At 47.1% G+C, this 18,271-nt stretch overlaps 1 protein-coding gene and 1 long non-coding RNA gene across 2 annotated transcripts in view; one reads left to right on the top strand and one right to left on the bottom strand.

Annotated features, from left to right (window-relative positions):
• The window catches only part of MAP6 (microtubule associated protein 6), a 76,811-nt gene that overhangs the window by 38,626 nt on the left and 19,914 nt on the right, over positions 1 to 18,271 (top strand). Inside the window, exons 2-3 of the mRNA XM_019449863.2 lie at positions 15,273 to 15,486; positions 17,476 to 17,672. Coding sequence (XP_019305408.1) covers positions 15,273 to 15,486; positions 17,476 to 17,672 — 411 coding nt within the window. The remainder of the gene's footprint in view (positions 1 to 15,272; positions 15,487 to 17,475; positions 17,673 to 18,271) is intronic.
• Positions 8,048 to 12,855, bottom strand: LOC109267219 (uncharacterized). Its single transcript, XR_002079985.2, has 2 exons — positions 12,426 to 12,855; positions 8,048 to 9,404 (listed from the first exon to the last, which is right to left on the bottom strand). It is a non-coding gene; the product is annotated as an uncharacterized LOC109267219 (long non-coding RNA).

The following is an 18,271-nucleotide window of genomic DNA, read 5'->3' as shown; positions in this document are numbered from 1 at the left end:
CAGCCCTCCAGGGCCACCCTGAAGGTTAAAGCGTGAATATGTGTGAGTGCCTCCCACCTCCGGCAGAGAGAGGAAAAAGGAAGCCAACAGCCCTGGCTGTCCCGTTGCCCCTTAGCAACTGGCCTCGAAAGGTGCCACGCCATATCACCGTGACCCTGGTTGCTGGCCCAGGCAAGTGACTAACAGGACTGAGTTTGACGTTGCAGCTTCGTGAAGATATCCTAGGTCCCATTTTTGACACAACCCTTCGGATTTCATGGCCTGAAAAATAATCTCACGTTTGTTCTGACTCTGATGCCTCTGAGTATGTCCTTCTTTAGAGCCAGCAGGTTGCTGAAAGACTTGCTGGAAATAGAATTGCGTCGCAAAAAGAAAGAGAGTCACTGAAGCCACCAGAGGTTAGTGGTGCCTGTAATGTAAATGAAGTCCAGAATTCCACTCAGCAGACTGCCCACCCTTTTACTGCCGGGTGGCTCTTCCCCTGCCGGGCTCCCACAGCTCCCATTACCTCAGATGAGATGGAACGCAGGCAGCCGAAGGCAGAATTTAATGGATATCACTTCCAATGAATCATTAGCAACAAGAAACAAACGTGACATTAAATGCACCAAAAATGGCATCGTGGGGATTACCTACTTAATATTTTTATGCTCCCCATTACTTAACAATTTCTGAGATTTGGTCATGCTCCAGCACTGTCAGACCTAAAATGTATTCATATTTCCAAACAAAGGAATAATTTGCCGCCTTCACATAGGGTGATTATCAAGAGTGTGTAATACGTGAAAAAATGCTTTCTTTTCCAGCTATTTCTTTATGACAAGTGTCTAGAAGTGGAAAACTTATCCCTTGCTAGATCAAAGGATGGCAGTTTTAAGGTTTCGCTCATTAATTCACATATTCAACAAATATACACTGAGCACTTGTGATGTAACTGATACGGAGCCCTGGAGACGCAGCCGTGTCCTGCTGGGTTGAGTCAGGCTATATTTTCCCCAACTTGCCAGCAATGGAGACAGTGCTGCCTTTCCCACTCGAGCAGCCGACACAAAAATAGTAATATATTCCCAGTGGCTTAAAGATTTCAATGCAAGAAACAAACATGCAAAATGGGATTACAGATAATTATTTACGTGATTGTGGCACAAGGGAAGTTTTAAAGCTTAACCCCAGGAGTAAACGGGATAAAGGAGAAGGTTGATAGACAAGGCCATGTTCAAATATAAAGCTTATACATGGATACATGGAGAATATAGATATGGATATCTCTACGGATACAGATCTCCATCTCCCTCTCTCTGATGTAGATGTATAGATATAGATATTTTTCATATCCTTATTTATCCCTATATATAAAAGAAAAGATAAACAGGGAAACATAGTTACAAAGAATTACTCTCTTTTATTTTTATCTATAGGAGTTGTGGAGCTTTCTTACAAATTAATAGGAAGAAGAAAAATGGAAAACCAGCCGCAATTGCCATGTGTTACTTTTACAATTAAGAAAGGAAACTCAGGAGTGTCGGCTCGTTCAGCAGCACTGATTTAAGTGCCTGCTGAACTGTTCGAGCCTCCAAACCAGGCACTAGGGACACAGAGATGGCTCAGAAGCCGCCTCTGCCCTCCAGGTTCTCAAAGATGGGCTTGGAAACAAATAACCAGGAAGATAATGTGAGAAATCAGACAAAGAAGCTGGTACAGGGAAGTCCCAGGACAACAAAGCAGAAAGGGATCACCTCCCTGCAAGGGGAGGGATGTGAGGGAAGAAGATGTTCTAACTGGATTTATAATAGCTTTATTAAGATATAATTTACATAACCTACAATTCACTCCTTTTAAGTGCACAGTTTGATGAGATTTAGTAAATGAATATAGCGATGCAAGCATCCTTGAAAGACAGCTTTAGAATGTTCCATCCCTTGTGTTCATTTACCATCAGCCCACCCTCCTACCTGAGGCCTAGGCAGTCATGGATCTTCCTGTTTCTACAATGTGCCTCTTCTAGAAATTGTATAAAAATTGAATCATATACTATGTAGTGTTTTCTGTCTGACTTCTTTGATTTAGCCTGATGTTTTTGAGATTCATCCGATTTGGTTCATTCCTTTTTACTGCTGAGTAAATCCATTGTGTGGATCTACCCATTTTCTTTATTCACTCATTAGTTCATGAAAATCTGGGTTATTTCCAGCTTTTTGGCTCCCATGAATAATGCTGTTACCAACATTGAGCTATAAGTTGTTTGTAGATGTATATTTTCATTTCTCTTTGGTATGTAGGAGTAGAATTGCTGGGTCATGTTGTAAGTGTATGGTTAGCTTAAAAATAATTTTTCCCCAAAGTGGCTATTCTGTTTTACATTCCCGTCAGCAATGTAGGAGAGATCAATTGCTCCACATTGTTGCCAACATTTAGCATTGTCAGTGTTCTTTAGTTTAGCCATTTTCATATGTGGTGGTATCTTAGTGGGATTTTAATTTGTGCTTCCCTAATGACTAGTGGTGTTGACAATCTTTAGTAAAGTGTCTATTAATATTTTTCCCATTTTTAAATTGGATTGTTTGCTTTATCATTGAGTTTTAAGAGATGTTTATATATTCTGCATACAAATAGTTTATCAGACATATGTTTTGCAAATATTTTCTCTCGGACCATGGCTTGTCTTTACCTTGTCTGAATGGTATCTTTGGAAGAGTGAAAAGTTTAATTTTGATTAACCTAATTTTATCTTTTTTTTCTTTTATTGCTTTGGGGTTTTGTATCGTAGCTAAGAAATCTTTGCTTACTCCAAGACCACAAAGATTTTCTTCTATTTCTTCTCTTAGAAGTTGAATGGTTTTAGGGTTTACATTTAAGTCTGTAGTCCAGTTCTAGTTAACTTTTTTGTGTATGGTGTAAGATAGTAATTAAGATTCATTTTCTTTTTACATGGATATCCAATTTTCTCAGCACATTTGTTGGAAAGATTATCATTTTCCCTATTGAATTACCTTAACACATTTTTCAAAAATAAATAAACCACATATGTGAGCAGTGGTATGATGGTAAATGTTTCACTAACATTCTGGAAAAAAGAAGGAGCCTGATTTATAGCGTTGGTCAATTTCCTGATGTGACTCTTCACATGGCTGATTTCAAGCTACCAGTAGTGTAATAATCAGCTCACCCAATTACTAAAAAAATTGACAATTAGTTCTGTGAACCAATATAAGCCAGTTTCAACACACTACTGTATGCAAAAATATGAATGATCTGTTTTGTTCTTAGATCTATGTGTCTGTCTTTATGCAGTAACGTTTACTGTAGCTTTTGAAATCAGGTAGTGTAAATCCTCAGACTGTTTCTCTTTCTCAAAATTGTGTTGGCAATTCTAGATCTCTTGTGCTTTCATATGACTTTTAAGATTAGCTTGTCATTGTCTACAAAAATTTCTGTTGAGATTATGGTAAGGACTGCTTTGAATATATAGATCTGTTTCTAGAATTGCTACCTAAACAATATTGAATCTTCCAATTTATGGATATGGTATATGTCTTCCTTTAGGTCTTTAATTCCTCTTAGCAATGTTATGTAGTTTTCAGTTACAGACATTGTGCTTCTTTTGTTGAACTTGTTCATATTTTATTCTTTCCGATGCTATTATGAATGGATTTTGATTTTTTTTAATATTTCTGATGTCTGTTACTAATCTAAAGAAATAGAATTAATTTTTGTATATTAATTGAGTATCCAGTAACCTTGCCAAACTCACTAGTACTAGTTCTATCTAGTACTTTTTGTAGATTCCTGGGGATTTTCTAAATCCAAGTTCTTATTGTATATAAATAATGACAGATTTACTTCTTCTTTCTAATCTCTATATAAATAATGACAGATGTACTTCTTTCTTCTTCTTGCTTTATTATATTGGCTGTGTACAATGTTGAATAGAAGTGACAGTAGTGGACATCCTTGCCTTGTTCCTGATCTTTAGAGGAAAGCATTCAGTCTTTCACTATTGAGTATGATGTTATTTATAGAGTTTTATAGATGCTATCTATTAGGTTGAGGAAGTTCTCTTCTCTTCCTACTTTGCTGAGCTTGTTCTTAATCATGAAAAAGTGTTAGATTTTATCAAATGGTTTTTCTGTGTCTATTAAGATGATCATGTGGTTTCTGTCCTTTAGTCTATGAAAATGGTATATTACATTAACTGACTTGGGGGTATTAAACCAACATTACATTCCTGGGATAAACCTCACTTGTTCGTGGGGGGTTGTTTTAAATGTTTATTTATTTATTTTGGGGGGGGGAAGAAAACATACAGTGGAGGAGGGGAAGAGAGAGAGGGAGAGAGTTTCCCAAGCAGGCTCCATGCTGACAGGCTCCATCCCATGAACCGTGAGATCATGACCTGAGCTTAGATCAAGTCAAATGCTTAACTGACTGAACCATCCAGGCACCCCTCATTCGTTCATGGAGTTTGAACATTTTTATATATTGCTGAATTTGATTTCCTGACTTTTTGTTAAGAGTTTCAATATTTGTATTTCATGAGGAATGTTGGCCTGTAGTTTTCTTGCAATGTCTTTGACTGGCTTGGTGTCAGAAAGATACCTGGTATTACCCATCTTAAAATGAGTTGGGAAGTGTTCTCTTTTCTTCTCTTTTTTACAAGAGATTGTTAGGATTGGTATTTACTTTTTCCTTAATGTTATATATAATTCACCAGTGAAACCATCTGGGGCTAGATTTTCTTTGTGGAAAGATTTTAAATTACTAAGTCAGTTTCTTTACTTGATACATATTTATTCAGTTTTTCTATTTCTTTTTTAGTCGGTTTTGTAATTTGCATCTTTCTAAGAATTTGTCCATTTCATCTTTATCGTCAAATGTGTTGACATGAAGTTGTTCCTAATATTCCCTTATAATTGAGCTACATTTTAAAGAGTAAATTAGCATGTGTCTCAAGTCATAAAGTGATGTTTTCTTCAGCACCAGCTGTATTTGTTGAAAAGATATTTACTAAGTACTTCCTATGCACCAAACAAAAAATGAGGAAACTTAAATTTATTGAACACTTCACTAGATATATCACACATTGTCCCTGGCACTGCGCGGAGCTCATCCCATAGGAGTGTACTCCCGGAATTCTAGGTCTACCCGCAGAAGGAGACAGCACTCTCTCCCACCTTTCACAACACACTCTCAGTGTTTCCATTTCCTGTCTAAGGAACCATCTTTCTGCAATTAATGGACACAGATCTTTGGGGACCCAACTAACCAGAGGAATTCAGCCTTCCCTTTTCAACCTCAACTGGATAGCTCTGTGGTCTCGTCACACAACCACCCCAGAATTCCTATGACTAAAAAACTCAGATAATAATGGGGAATTGGGGGGTGGGGCAGAGTGAGGAGAGAGTCATTGTGATTTTCCTATAAGCTCTCTTCTAGCTCTCCTTTTTTTTCTGCCTGGGTGTATTTGAATGTGTACTTATTTTAACTACCACACTCCCTCCCTCTCATCCCCCTCCTGCCGACTGTAGTTTTCTTATTTTGCACTCTTTTTCTTCCATGCAGTTCCTAGCATAGCGCCTAGTAAGCATGGCAATGTAAATCAATTCGTGTAGAAACGCATTGACTCCTAATTGAGCAGTTTTTATTTTTAGCTATCTGTCCTTGTAATTCTATACATGTTATACACATGGGCTTTCTTTGTGTGAGACGCTATCTCCCAGGTGCACAGGGACTTTGAGCTGCGTGCAGCCTATGACAGGACTCAGCGGTTACCTGCGGAATCTCCCTTTGCCTAATGAGGGACCCCAAGCCCTGACACTCATCATTGCCAACAGCCTCACGTCGGATCTTTCCATGTAAGGGAAAGGATGGATTCTTTTCCACTCATTCTCTATTCACATTAGACTAGCTTTAAACTTTTCTTTACATCGAGACGTCTATTTGCATTTAAGTGAATGCTTTCCTCATTTTAAGAAACCATTCTATATTGGGTGCATGTGTTTACTGGATATTAATGGATAAGAGGTGAGGTCCTAAATGATTAGAACATTGACATTCTAAGATTCCCTTTTCTCCCTTTCACACAAAAGAAGCTGAAAGATACATGCAAGCGGATACACAGGCAAGGATCACAAAGCTCGTCTCTTGACCAGCTCATTTCTGCCAGGGAGAAACTATCTTCCATTTTCCTCTGAAAAGAGAGACAAGCTACTCCAGGCCCCCTGCAACCCTCTAGGCTCAGGTGTTCTTTTCTTTGTAATCTGTAGATCCTACTTCCTTGACCCAGCTCCTGACAATAGCTTGGCAACCGACAGCATTCACTGTCTCCATCAGATTTCATGAAAGAGCCTGCTTCCTTTCTTCGAGAACCCTTTAATATCACAAATGTAGGCACGATTTTTGAACAGAGACTTCATACGTTTCCATGACAACGTAAATTACCTATGAGAATCTGTAGGAAGGTTTTAGTCCATCAAGGCTTAAAAGCACGGTTTTCTTTCTTCATAAAGCAGTCGAGGAATGTTGTTGAAAATTTTGTTGTCAAGAGGATGGGGAGGGGATTTTATTTCCCAAGAACCCAGATACATAATAAATCTGGGCCTTATGGGTGCAGACGTGGAATTTATATTTGAGTGTAGCTGGCAGTAATCCATTATTCTAAATCCCTACTTTTGTCAAGAAGTGCTTTGTACCAATTAACACATGTAGATATTCTCCTCAGCAGTCGAATTATTCCTTGTACAATTCTATTTCATCGTTTCTTATAAATGGTGGGCTTTTTCAAATCAGAAATGAAAGAGCAGCCCCTCTTCTCTTCTCTGGCAACACTTTCTCTCCAAGGCCAAACCCTGTCTCCATTCTCCTGACGCCCGCCCTCCTCCCTCTCCTGGGGCCTGGCTTCATCAATCACCCAGCTCCCCACCCATCTTCAGTCTCCCCCCTATAATTGCCCTTTCAGTATCTCCCCTTGAATCACGGCAAGAAAATGTGCATACGTGGGACAAGTCCTTAAGAAGCGAACATCTGTGTACGACAGACAGTCGCTATTGGAGATTTAATTAATCAGGCATTCACTGAATGCGACTTTGTTCGAGTCTAATGTGAAATGCATTCAGAAACAAACCTGGCATCGGAAGCTGCTGCCCAAACTCTGCCCTCTCCTAGGACCGGAATGTGGACCGCAGTGGCCAGGAATACGACAATAGGGACAGATATTTGACTGTGTGATTATTTGTGTCTCCCCACCTGACCACCAGTTCAGTAGAGGCACTTGCTGCCTCTGCCTGTTCACGTTATGTTGCTAGCTCTGGGCCCGGAATGTAGAAGATACCCAATGATTTTTCTCGAACAAACAACTCTGTAATGAAAACCAAATATGTGGACTGTACGGTTATCCACCGTGGGCTTTGCAGTTCTGATACACACGGACAGGGCCTCTCCAGTGAATACATTCACACTGAACCTCACATCGACCCTGTGAGGTAGGTCTTGTATCAGTCCTTTCCAAAGGAGCTCACTGCAGTTCAGAGCAGGTGAGGGCCTGGCCCAAGGATTAGAGCCAGGATCGAGCCTGGGTTTATCTCGTTCCAGAGCCTGTGCCATCGCCAGTGAACCATTTTCTCTGTTCTGACCTGGGCTCTATGCTGCTTATCACCTTGTTAACCTCTCTGCCTGCACGTCCCTGAGACCTGCATGTGCTGTGCGCTCTGAGACATCACTTTCTCCTGAGGGCCTGTCTTTTCCCTTCTGGCCCCAAGGCGGGTGCAGCATTATCAGCTCCCTTGCAGCTGAGGCTTTGCTACCTTCTAGTGAAGGCTGCAGTATGGTCCCTCTCAGTTTCTTACAACCAGCTCATGACCTTTTGTTCAACTCGGTGCCACAGTTCTGCTGGGAACTTGAACTTCCTGTGCTCCGCTCACACCGGTACCTTCTGCCTTGCCGAAATGAAGCGTGGGTGTTTTAAACCCCTGTTAATGAGAGGCAGAATTTCTAACAGGGGTCTGCATTAGGATCTATTGCTATGTAACAAATTACTCCAAAACTTAACACCTCAGGCCAACAAATGTTTATTATTTCCCACAGCTTCTGAGGGTCAGAAATCCAGGAATGGCTTAGCCGGTGGTCTCTCCCTACGTCATCTGATGTCATCCTTGCCTGAGGCTGAGGATCCACTTCTAAGGTGGTTCACTTGCATGGCTTTTAGCAGGAGGCCTCAGTTCCCAGCCACGCAGGCCTGTCCGTAAGGGTTGATTGAGTATCCCCAGGTCAGGGCAGCTTTCTGTCCTCAGTGTGAAAGTTCCACAAGCAAACAAGCCAGGGGCTGCAATGCCCGCAACGGTCTCAGAAGCTACATACCGACACTTCCACCATATTCTGTGTTGAAAGTGAGTCACTAAGTCTAATCACGTTCAAGGGAAGGGAAATTCGGGACCCCTAAAGGAGGAGTGTCCAAGAATTTGTGGACATACGGTGAGAAGTGATATGGATGCCAGATGCCATGAGATGCTTGTGTAGCAACTTTGTGCCCTGTCTGTGGCTGGGGCAGCCTGGGGACTTCCTGTTTAGCCGTTCACACGGTTGAGTGAGATGAAGGCTGCATTTCGAATCCCTGGCCCAGGCACAGTAAGCATTACACAGGTGCAAAACGACGGTCCTGATCCTTAATACCTGTACATTCTGGGTGGGAAGAAATCCATCTACACAGGTAACCTCCTCTGAGAGCACGGTGAGTGCTACAGAGGGACGAAGGTCGGAGAAGAACAAGCTCGAAGCAATGGTGGGGCAGGTGAAGACCCCTAGAGGGGAGGGCACCCGAGCCTGGCATGGATGGTCGTGTGGTATTTCAGTAGCCGGAGGCATGGAGGGAAGAGCAGACTGGAGACGGGAACAGCATGGGCAAAACTTCAGTGGTGGGAAGGTGCAGTGTGTGTTTGGGGAAGGGCAGCATGGTGTTCTCATTGGCAAAATCAGTGATAGTGCCTGCGACACGGGGTTGATGCTGCTACATCCGGTGATTTGTTTAAAGAGCTTTGCACAGCGCCTGGTGCCCAGAAAGTTCTCACTAAATGACGACGTGAATGACTGACAAAGAGGAAGACGTTAGGCTGGAAAAGTAACGTGGGGCCAAGTCACAGGGCCGTGCGTGTCGTCCTGAGGAATCACAGCACGAGGAGGCTAGAAGGGGCCTTAATTTGGACTATTTTTGGTCCCGTAGCAACTGGGATCTGTTGCGTATTAGTGGGGGAGTAGCATGCTCATGGCTGAGCTAAAGGAAGACCTCTCCCGTGGCATGTGCCGGATGATTCAGAGTGGGGTGGGGGACTGAGACTCTGGTGCTGTGATCCTGATGCCGTGGTCCAGGGAGAGGAGGCACTGAGGGCTGAAGTGAGATGGTGCATGGGGACTGGCTAGGAGGAGGTGAAGGTAGGGTATTTGTTGACTCCTTTAAAAACTTTGCCTGGTCAGCAAGCTGCTTTAGCAGTTGCTCTGAACGCAGGTATGCACCTGTTTAAAGGTCCTGTGGGAACAGCCTAGGAACATCCTGTCCACCAAGTCTCCATGAGATGGCTCACCTTGGGCCTGCCTCTGCCATTCCTTGGTGGAGGGTTGGGGGCTGGCCCAGGTTTCTCTCCACAAATTTTCCCAGCACACAGGGGCCATCAGAGGAGTCCTTTAAACCCAAACTTGAACATACTGATTGGGCCTCCTTGTCTGTGTAGCTTACCCACTCACAGAGGGATGGACAGCATGGTCTCAAACCCTTCTCTGCCCCTGCAGGGATTGTGCAGGGGAGAAATTATGCATCAAGCTTCAAATGATCTGCTGGGGAGGGGACAGTGGGCCCTTGGCAATGCAGTTGGAAATCCTGTCCCCATGACTTCCCCACATCATGATCCAGGAGGAGCCATAGCATGAGGAACATCTCTGGGATGCCAGGGACAGTAGCCTGCAGATGTGGGACCCTCCCAGTATGCTCAGAGCCTCAGGCTGGGGCATCCAGACTGGCTGAAGGGCATTGCTGTCTTGTGATCGCTGCCTGAAGCTGAAGCTGCCATGAACTTGAAGGTGGGTTATACACCCACCCCAAGTGTGGGATGGTGGAAGGGGTGGGGGCTTTGAGTCAGACAGACTCACAGTTCAATAACTGCTTACTGGTTTGTCAAGTCTCTTCACCTGTCTGTGCTCAGATTCCTCATATATAACATGGGGCTAATAACGGTGACCTCATAGAGATATTAAAAGGGTAAAAGGAGGTTGGATCCACAGAGGGTTCAAACTAAAAGAAGTAAGTGTCGGGCAAGTGTTAGCAAACTTTTCCTCCCCTTTCCTGCCCCCTGATTCTGAGGGACTCCTTCCTTCCCCCAGCCCTTTACCACTATGGCAGCTTCACTCACCAGGGGCTCTGAGCTGCCTCCTGTCAATCTAGGGAGAATGGATTTTATGAAAGCTTAGGAGGCACCAAATGCTTGCTTTCGTAAGGGCAACTCTTCCCTACAAGGACATAAGGATGTGGGGTGTGTGGGTTTTAGCAATAATAGAAGCCCCAAGTGTGAGCAGCTTTGTGAGTACCTGAAGTAGAATGGAACGCTTGGTTTCCTTTAATTCTCCAAATACATCCTGAGGGTATCGCTCTGTGCTGTGCAGGGCACCAGGGAAACACAGGTAAACGCAGCCCTGTCCCTGATGAAGAGGGACTCCGCCCGGGTCAGGTGCTTGCGAGCACATACTCATTTCAGCATGATGGGCACTGGAACACGAGTACAGGCAGGACACTTTCCCGCCTCCCAGGAGCGAGTGTCTGCCCCGTCTGGATAGGGAGGGAAGGGTTCAGGAGAGGGGCCATAAGCTGACCAGAAGTGAAATCAAATAATAGCCACTTCCATTAAATATTCACCCAATGCCAAGCCCTTAAATCCTGTGAAGGATGGGAGAACGATACGGAGCAGGGTTCTGAGTGGGAGCCCGAGTGAGAGAAGGGCCCTGGCAGGGCAGGGGGAGACAGATGGGGTCCTCACCCAGCTCTGCCCCTAACCTGCAGTTGGACATAGGATAAGTTGAAGGACATCCCTTTGCAGCCATGCAAATGAGGTTGGACTCAAAGGTAGGGTTCCATCAAGAATTTTCTGTTACATATCTTATTCCTCAAAAGAGGTAAAATAAACTCATGAAATCATTAAAATAACATGAAACTGCATAGGTAACCACAAAGTTGGACAATGTAGTAAAGTGTCCAGGAGCTGAGAGAGAGGAAACTTTGGGCTGAGAAATCCAGGAGGGGCTCCTGGAAGAGGAGAGCCCAGAGCAGGGCCTTGACGAATAATTAATACAGGGGCAGTCTGAGAGGAGGGCATCAGCAATTTGGAGCGATAGGCTGCCTCACTCAGAAACGTTCAGCAGCTCCCCAGGCCTAGCTCAAGCATCTAAACATGACATTCCAGGCTCTGTAAGCCTGGCCGCAGCTCCTACCGGCCCGGTCACCTTGACATCCTTCCGAGAACCTCACTCTTCACACCGAGCAGCTCACCTGCTCTCTGAACCTGCCACACAGACTCGGACTGCTGCCTGAATTCCTTTTGTCCGCTTCTCTGTCTACACCCTTCAGTGCCCCCTTCAGAATTAAGCATCCTTTTCCCTCTTTCCCTCTGTCCCATTTGCTTTGGGTCACACATGGACAGATCCCGACCTACTAAACCATGGCCGTCTCAACCAGGGCTTACTCCTCCCTGTGGGCCACAGGCCACACCCATGCTGAATGAGTGAATGAATGAATGGACGGATGATCAAGCTGAAATCTGGCTGCACAGACAGGGGAGTCCATGGTTACAGGGGCCCGTAAACTTGTGGCAAGAGGCTCTGGACATGACTGACCTGAGAATGTGGCCCATTGTGCTCTGGGAGGGGCAGCTCAGGGCTGGAGGAGCTCTGGTGTGTCACATAAACTCTCCACGGCACTGCAGACATCAGGCCTGAGTCCACACGAGCACCTCCAGTGAGAACAGGCCAAACACCGTGCGGCTCCAGCCCGTTGCCCGAGTGCCGTCGGAAGGATGTGGCCTGTGGAAGCTGACTGACGTGGGCTCGCACTTCAACTCCGCTTATCTGCCAGCCGTTTGCTCTTATGCGAGCCACGTAACCTCTCTGAGCCTTGGTTACCTTCCTTTGGTAGTATTAGAGATCTAAAACCACCTCCTCTCAAAGTTGTTGTAAGGGTTATAGAGAAAAATACCAAAACCAGACCAAAACCACCCTCCAGCTTATGAAAGGTGACTAATGAATGGTAGCTAATTCTGTTTTCATGACATATGATTACTTATTCCACGTGGCTGGGGAAAGTTTTGTGGAGAGTTCAACGAAAGTTCTGAGTAACAGAGTTTGGGCTTCAACCTAACAGTCTATCGTAATCCCAGTAAACTTATCATAGGACTTACCAACACGGCCTCATGGGAAGATGAGTTATTTAAGGTCAGGGTTATTAGTTATTGAAGGTCAGGATACGTCCCATGAGGACGTATCCCGTGGATAATGCTCGCAGTGAGACACTTGCCAGCCCACAGGGGCCACTGCAGAGATACAGAAAGCTGCAGAGGCTGGCCTGGGAGAAATGATCCGGAAACTGTTTTCAGGGCCAGCGTGTACCTATCTCAGTCCTAATTCTGGAAGCAGGCAGGGGCAAGAGTGGAGAACTCCAGGTTCTGCCATCATGTGTTCAGGAACCGGGTTGTTACTTGTGAGCCTTGTATGAGGGGCTTTGGTGGTTCTTGAGTTCTGAAGGCTGGGAGGAAGGAGGGACAGCCTGGAGCCTTAGACAGGTCCTGGGTGGCCACACCCCCCACTGTGACCCGGGGCCAGCTCTAGGCCGGTGTGGAGAGCCAGAATGGCTCAGAAGTCAGGTCATAGTAACTGGTTGAGCCAAAGGAGGTGTAAAAGGGAGGAGGAGAGGACAGAAAAGGAGATAAAGCAGCCTTGATGCCGGACCAGATGGGTGCCATTAACACAGTCAGGCGGGTCTCAACCTTCCAAGTCCCCTTCTCCTCCCACGTTCTCCGTCTCAGTGGGCAGCACCTGCCACCCACAGACCAAAATCCTGGAGTCTCCAGGTTCCTCTCTGACCCTGGCCTCCCACAGCTCAGCCACTCTCAAGTCCCGCCCATTTCCCTCTTGGCCCAGAGCCACTCTGTCCCCACTGCCACTGTCCTGGTTCAGGGCTCGGCTTTCCTCCTGGCTCACTGCACAGTCTCCCGCCTGGCCTCCCGACTCCCCTCTCCCCGTCTGTCTGCCATTCACACTGCTGCCAAAGTTCTCTCTCCCCAGACTGATCTGGCCACATTCATCTTTGGCTTGGAGTCATTTGGCAATTTCTTGTTTCAGTCCAGACCATCCCCTGAGCATGGCTGGCAGGACCTCAGGATCTGTCCAGCCTCTTCAGCTCTTCCCCACAAGCTTCAACTCAACCACCCGAACTGCCTGCAGGTCCCCATCGAGGACCGTGTCTCAGCAGCCTCTTTGTGTACCCCTCATTCTGCCCAGAACCCTGGCTGGCTCCCTGCCCCGTCTCTGATTCTGCTCCAGAACCAACATCCCCGATTCCCTCCCAGGCCGGCATAGGTGAAGCTCACCACTCCCCCCTTCATGGCTCTTTTCTTATTGTCCTGGAGTAACCTCACTCCCTCTGCCTCCCACATCTCGAGCCCAGAGCCTGTTCTTAACCCAGTTTGGCCTCCACAGAGCTCAGCATCTTGTCAGACAGACCTTGGGCAGTCAGTAAATGTTTTGTGAATGAGTGAATGAATGGGAGAAGGAAATCGACCGATGAGGGAATGAAGGAGACAATTTGGCAGAGGAGACAAGATGGTTTGGGTTGAGTTTGAGTTGGTGGGGCCTCCAGGTGGGGGTCCCAGCTGCAGTGGAAAGGCGAGTCTGAAGCTTGGGGGAGGGTCTCTTAAGAAACTCAGCTCACAAACGAGCCAATTCCCTTCAAGAGGTCCAATGACCAGCAAGTGGCTCAGTGTTCCCAAACCTGCTTTATGGACTCAGGGAGCCTCCGAGCTTGGAGGACATCATAAAGACATTGTCTGGTCTGAGTCTTTTCTTGACAAGTGAGGGAACTAAGGCTCAGAGAGGGGAGAAGCCGGCTCCGCCGCTCTTTAGAGGCGGTGCTAGGACCCATGTGTCTTCATCATAGTCTCAGCTCTTTCTGCCATCCCCTGTGGCCTCCTGTTTGTGCTGCCCATCTCTGAGCCCCGAAGCAGGGCACCATCAGTGAGGGTGAGGAAGGAGCTGCAAGAACCTAACCACAGATATTCACACCCCAGCCCTTCCTCTCCTACAACACAGCTTCTCATGGCCCCAGATGAGAACAGACCCAACAAATGTCACGCACTCAACAGACCAGAGGGACCCTGTGGCCTCCGACAGCAGCTGCATGTATTTTACCCTGTTTGGGGACATTGTCCCCAGCTAGTCTCCAGCCCTATAACAGATGAGAAATAACTGATTCGAATCCACAGGATCCTCACAGAAAAAGTAAGAAAATCGGTACGCATCCACACTGACTCGGATGGTGGTCATCATAGGGTCAGGGCCAATAGCCATTCACACCGGAGCATGTGAAGACTCTCCCGCACATACACACCCCAACACGAGTCCTAACAGTGACATCCGAAGTATGTTCAGTGCATTGTTTATTTGTGATCTGCAAGCATTTAGACATTCCATAAGTATTTTCATCCACAGTGATTAAGATTATTACATTTCTGGCAGTATAAGAAGTGAGCCCCCTGCTCTCAAGGGGAGGAATTTTCCTTGAGGGTTCTGGCTAACAAAAGGTCTCCCTCATGACAAGGCAGGGAAGGGAACTGGCATGCGGCCTTGGCCACATTGTCTCATTTTCATGTTCTTGACCTCACACACAGCAGGCATTCAATCATATAGTTAAACCCATGCGTGACTGAATGGATTGGGTGTTTTCAGACTCATTTTGGATATTGCAAAAACGGGGCCCGAAGATTACAACTGCCTATCCCTGATCACACAGTGGTAGCTGGGAACCTGAGCTCCTTCTTCCCACAATGGCTATTCCCACAGCCAGCATTAACTTGACAGGGAGGAAAACGCGCACTTGCCCGTGAGCAAAGGGTGACTTTAACCGCTCAGCCACACCTCCGTCTGCCCCACAGGCACTAATCGAGAGCTCGTGGTGTTTGCAGCCCCGGACGGGGAGCCCTGCTTCCCGGCAGATAATGTTTAATGTCACTTATGCTTTCTTTGATTCACAGAAATGAATTCCGAGCATGGACGGACATCAAGCCTGTGAAACCAATAAAGGCCAAGCCCCAGTATAAGCCCCCAGATGACAAGATGGCTCATGAGACCAGCTACAGCGCCCAGTTCAAAGGGGAGGCCAATAAGCCAACGCCAGCCGACAATAAGGTGATTGATCGCAGAAGAATACGCAGCCTCTACAGTGAACCTTTCAAGGAACCCCCAAAGGTGAGACAGATCTTGTGGGGGAACCCATCAGCACAACCTAGAACGGAGGGGCTCATTGCAGCAGAGCGTGAGGGCAGGGCTCCTGCAGACCCTGGCCCAGTCCCTAAGGGCTCCTGGAAAACCCCTCCTCTTCTCCGTAGCACACAGGCACTAAGGAACCTTTGCTAAATTCAAAGGGAATGTTCAAAGGAACAGTGCCTGAAGTAAAACAGCTTGAAGACTGGCAGGTTTCCAGAGAACCAGCTTCGGCTTTTGAGAAGCACCCCGCTCCAAAAAAGTGGCCAAAAATCCCACCTGAGCCCTAAAGCCCTCCCTGTCTTAAAAATCCCTTCGGGGGCTTTTGCCCCCGGAGAGCTGGCCATTAGAGGTATCTCTCCTGGCTTCCTCCCCGCCCTGCCCCCACCACATCCTCTGCTCCAGTCCCTGGACACTTCCTCATTCCTCTTCATCCTTTTCCTCCGGAAACACTATCCAGCGCCAGTTCTTAGTCAAGGCACACCTGTCACATCAGCTGCAAGATGTGTTCCGGGTAATTTGTTACTATAATAAACAGTTTGCAAGTGATTTACAATTCTAAGTAACTTGCAGTGGATTCAGGGGTTTCCGTGTAATAACACGACTTTGCCTTATTTGCATCCAGTGCACACCCCTGAGGGGGAGAGCCAAGTTGGAGACACAGCTGGAAGCAGGAATCTTATTTGCCAGAGCTGGTTCTGTGCTATCAAGCCACGAGGAATCGTGCAAATACCTGCTCCCCTATCTATAATAGCAGGACAAGTGTGAGATCCTTTCCTCTGCTTTTGTCTGAAAGTCTCGCACTGAAACAGAGTTTCCTATGTGGCCCAGGACTGATCTGTAGGTAAAGTAGCTGATCAACCCAGTCTGCCTGGACTCCTCCAGCTGTAGCACTGAAAGTTCCACGTTCCATGAAGGCCCTCAGTCCCAGGCAAACCAGGATGGTTGGTTACGTTCTGTGCAGGTTCCGTGGACCTCACTGAGGAAATCCCAGTGAACCCCAACATCATCTCTGTCCATCATCCATAGACGACGTGGGGCCCAGGACGTAGGGCTGGATTTGCACCAAAGAAGACTCCAAGGGGAGGAAGGAGGGAAGATTGGGGCATAGGGAACCCAGAGGTGGAGGGCATATGGAGGGACCAGACAGAGCAGGCCCAGAGTTCTGGGAGTAAAAGAGGGCCAGGCCATCGCCCAGGAGTGGGGTCAGAGCTAGAGGAAGGGTTTCGGGGAGAGCGGATAGGCCGGAATGGCGGCTCTGGGGAGAATAGTCTGGGGAGCCAGCAGGAGAGGAGGAGTGCTGTGCTGAAGGCCTCGCTGAGATGAGATGTGGTTTCTCCACAAGAGCTCGCCGCCCTGGAGACAGAAGCAGAAGAGAGGCTGGCTTATGCCAGAATCTCTGCGTCTTCTATCAGCTAAGGTTCACTTCTTATTAATACCCGTCCACCACGGCTGGGCCACAGCCCTACTCCCCGCCACCTCTGCAGTCTGGGCCTCCAGTGTTGGAGAGCCTCGCTCGTGGCAGAGAAGAGAGCATTGGGAAGCACGGGCTGCCCCTCCGGTTTCTGTCGGAGGTGACCCACATCACTTCTGCTCACATGTCATTGACGGAAGCAAATCATAGGCCTGCCTGAGTTGAACAGGGTGACGAGGTATAATCTTCCCTTAGGGAGGGACGGCAGCAGATGTTGCAAAACAGTAACATCATCCACCACCAGGGTGGTTCAGTGGTGACAGCCACCATGCCGGAGAGCCACTGAGCGTGTGGCCAAAGCCACTGACCAGCCGGTTTACGCGGGAGAAGCCAAATGACTTACCGCCACTGAAAATACCTTATGCCCTGCGCTCCCTCAACGCCCAGTGTTGTCGTTAGAGTTACTGTTTGGCTAATCGTTGTCTTCTCTCTAACTTCTCTCTCTCGCTCCCTCCCCTTTTGTGTTTCTGTATTTGCGGTCTGTCTGTCTCTCCAAGCAGGTGGAAAAACCTAGCGTTCAGAGTTCCAAACCAAAAAAGACCTCAGCAAGCCATAAGCCCCCGCGGAAGGCCAAAGACAAGCAGGTGGTGTCGGGCCGGGCTTCCAAGAAAAAGAGCACAGAGGGTGCCAGTGCCGCCCAGCCTGATGACAAGGAGCAAAGTAAAGAGATGAACAATAAACTGGCTGAGGCTAAAGAGTAAATTTCACTGCACTTTCCTTTTATCCTTCTTTTTTTTTTTTTTTTTTTTTTCCTTTTTTAACCAACCAACAAAAAAGGCCACAAAATTGATTAGAGGCTTCTCATCTGCCTTGGTCCCGAGTGTTCCGGGAGCTCTTTGGTTTGGTTTCTTTCAGTGGAGAGATGCCGTTTCAAAGACCTCGCGGCATGCCTCCTCTCCAAATCTAGACGGGCCGGGCTGAGTGCGGCGCGGGTGTCCGTGCCGCGGGGGCCCCCGGAACACCAGGGACCCCGGGAAGCGCTGCTCACTGGTTGTGTCTCCCACGGCAAGTGAGAGCGCTCGCTGGCGAGGGGGGCAGGCAGGCCTTAGCATGCAGAGGCAGTTCCGAGTGCCTGGACGTCTTCTGGCCACACTTGGGAATGCCTGTAGGGTGTCCTCCCCCTGTTCTCCCCCAAGGCCCGTGTCAGCGATCGGTTCTGAACTTGAGGTGAATGTGTTCTTTTCCAAACTTCGGAGGGTTATCATGTGCTTTAGAAGCTCAACTTGGGCTTCAGCGATGGACAACATTTGTGGCCAGATTTAAAAAGCAAAAAAACCTCGGCCTTAACGTCCGTAC

This window comes from Panthera pardus, unplaced genomic scaffold (genome assembly GCF_024362965.1).
Source record: "Panthera pardus isolate Hobbes unplaced genomic scaffold, ASM2436296v1 HiC_scaffold_12, whole genome shotgun sequence".
Lineage (NCBI taxonomy): Eukaryota > Metazoa > Chordata > Mammalia > Carnivora > Felidae > Panthera > Panthera pardus.
The sequence above is the reverse complement of the archived record's forward strand: the minus strand, read 5'-3'. Positions and strand labels throughout refer to the sequence as shown.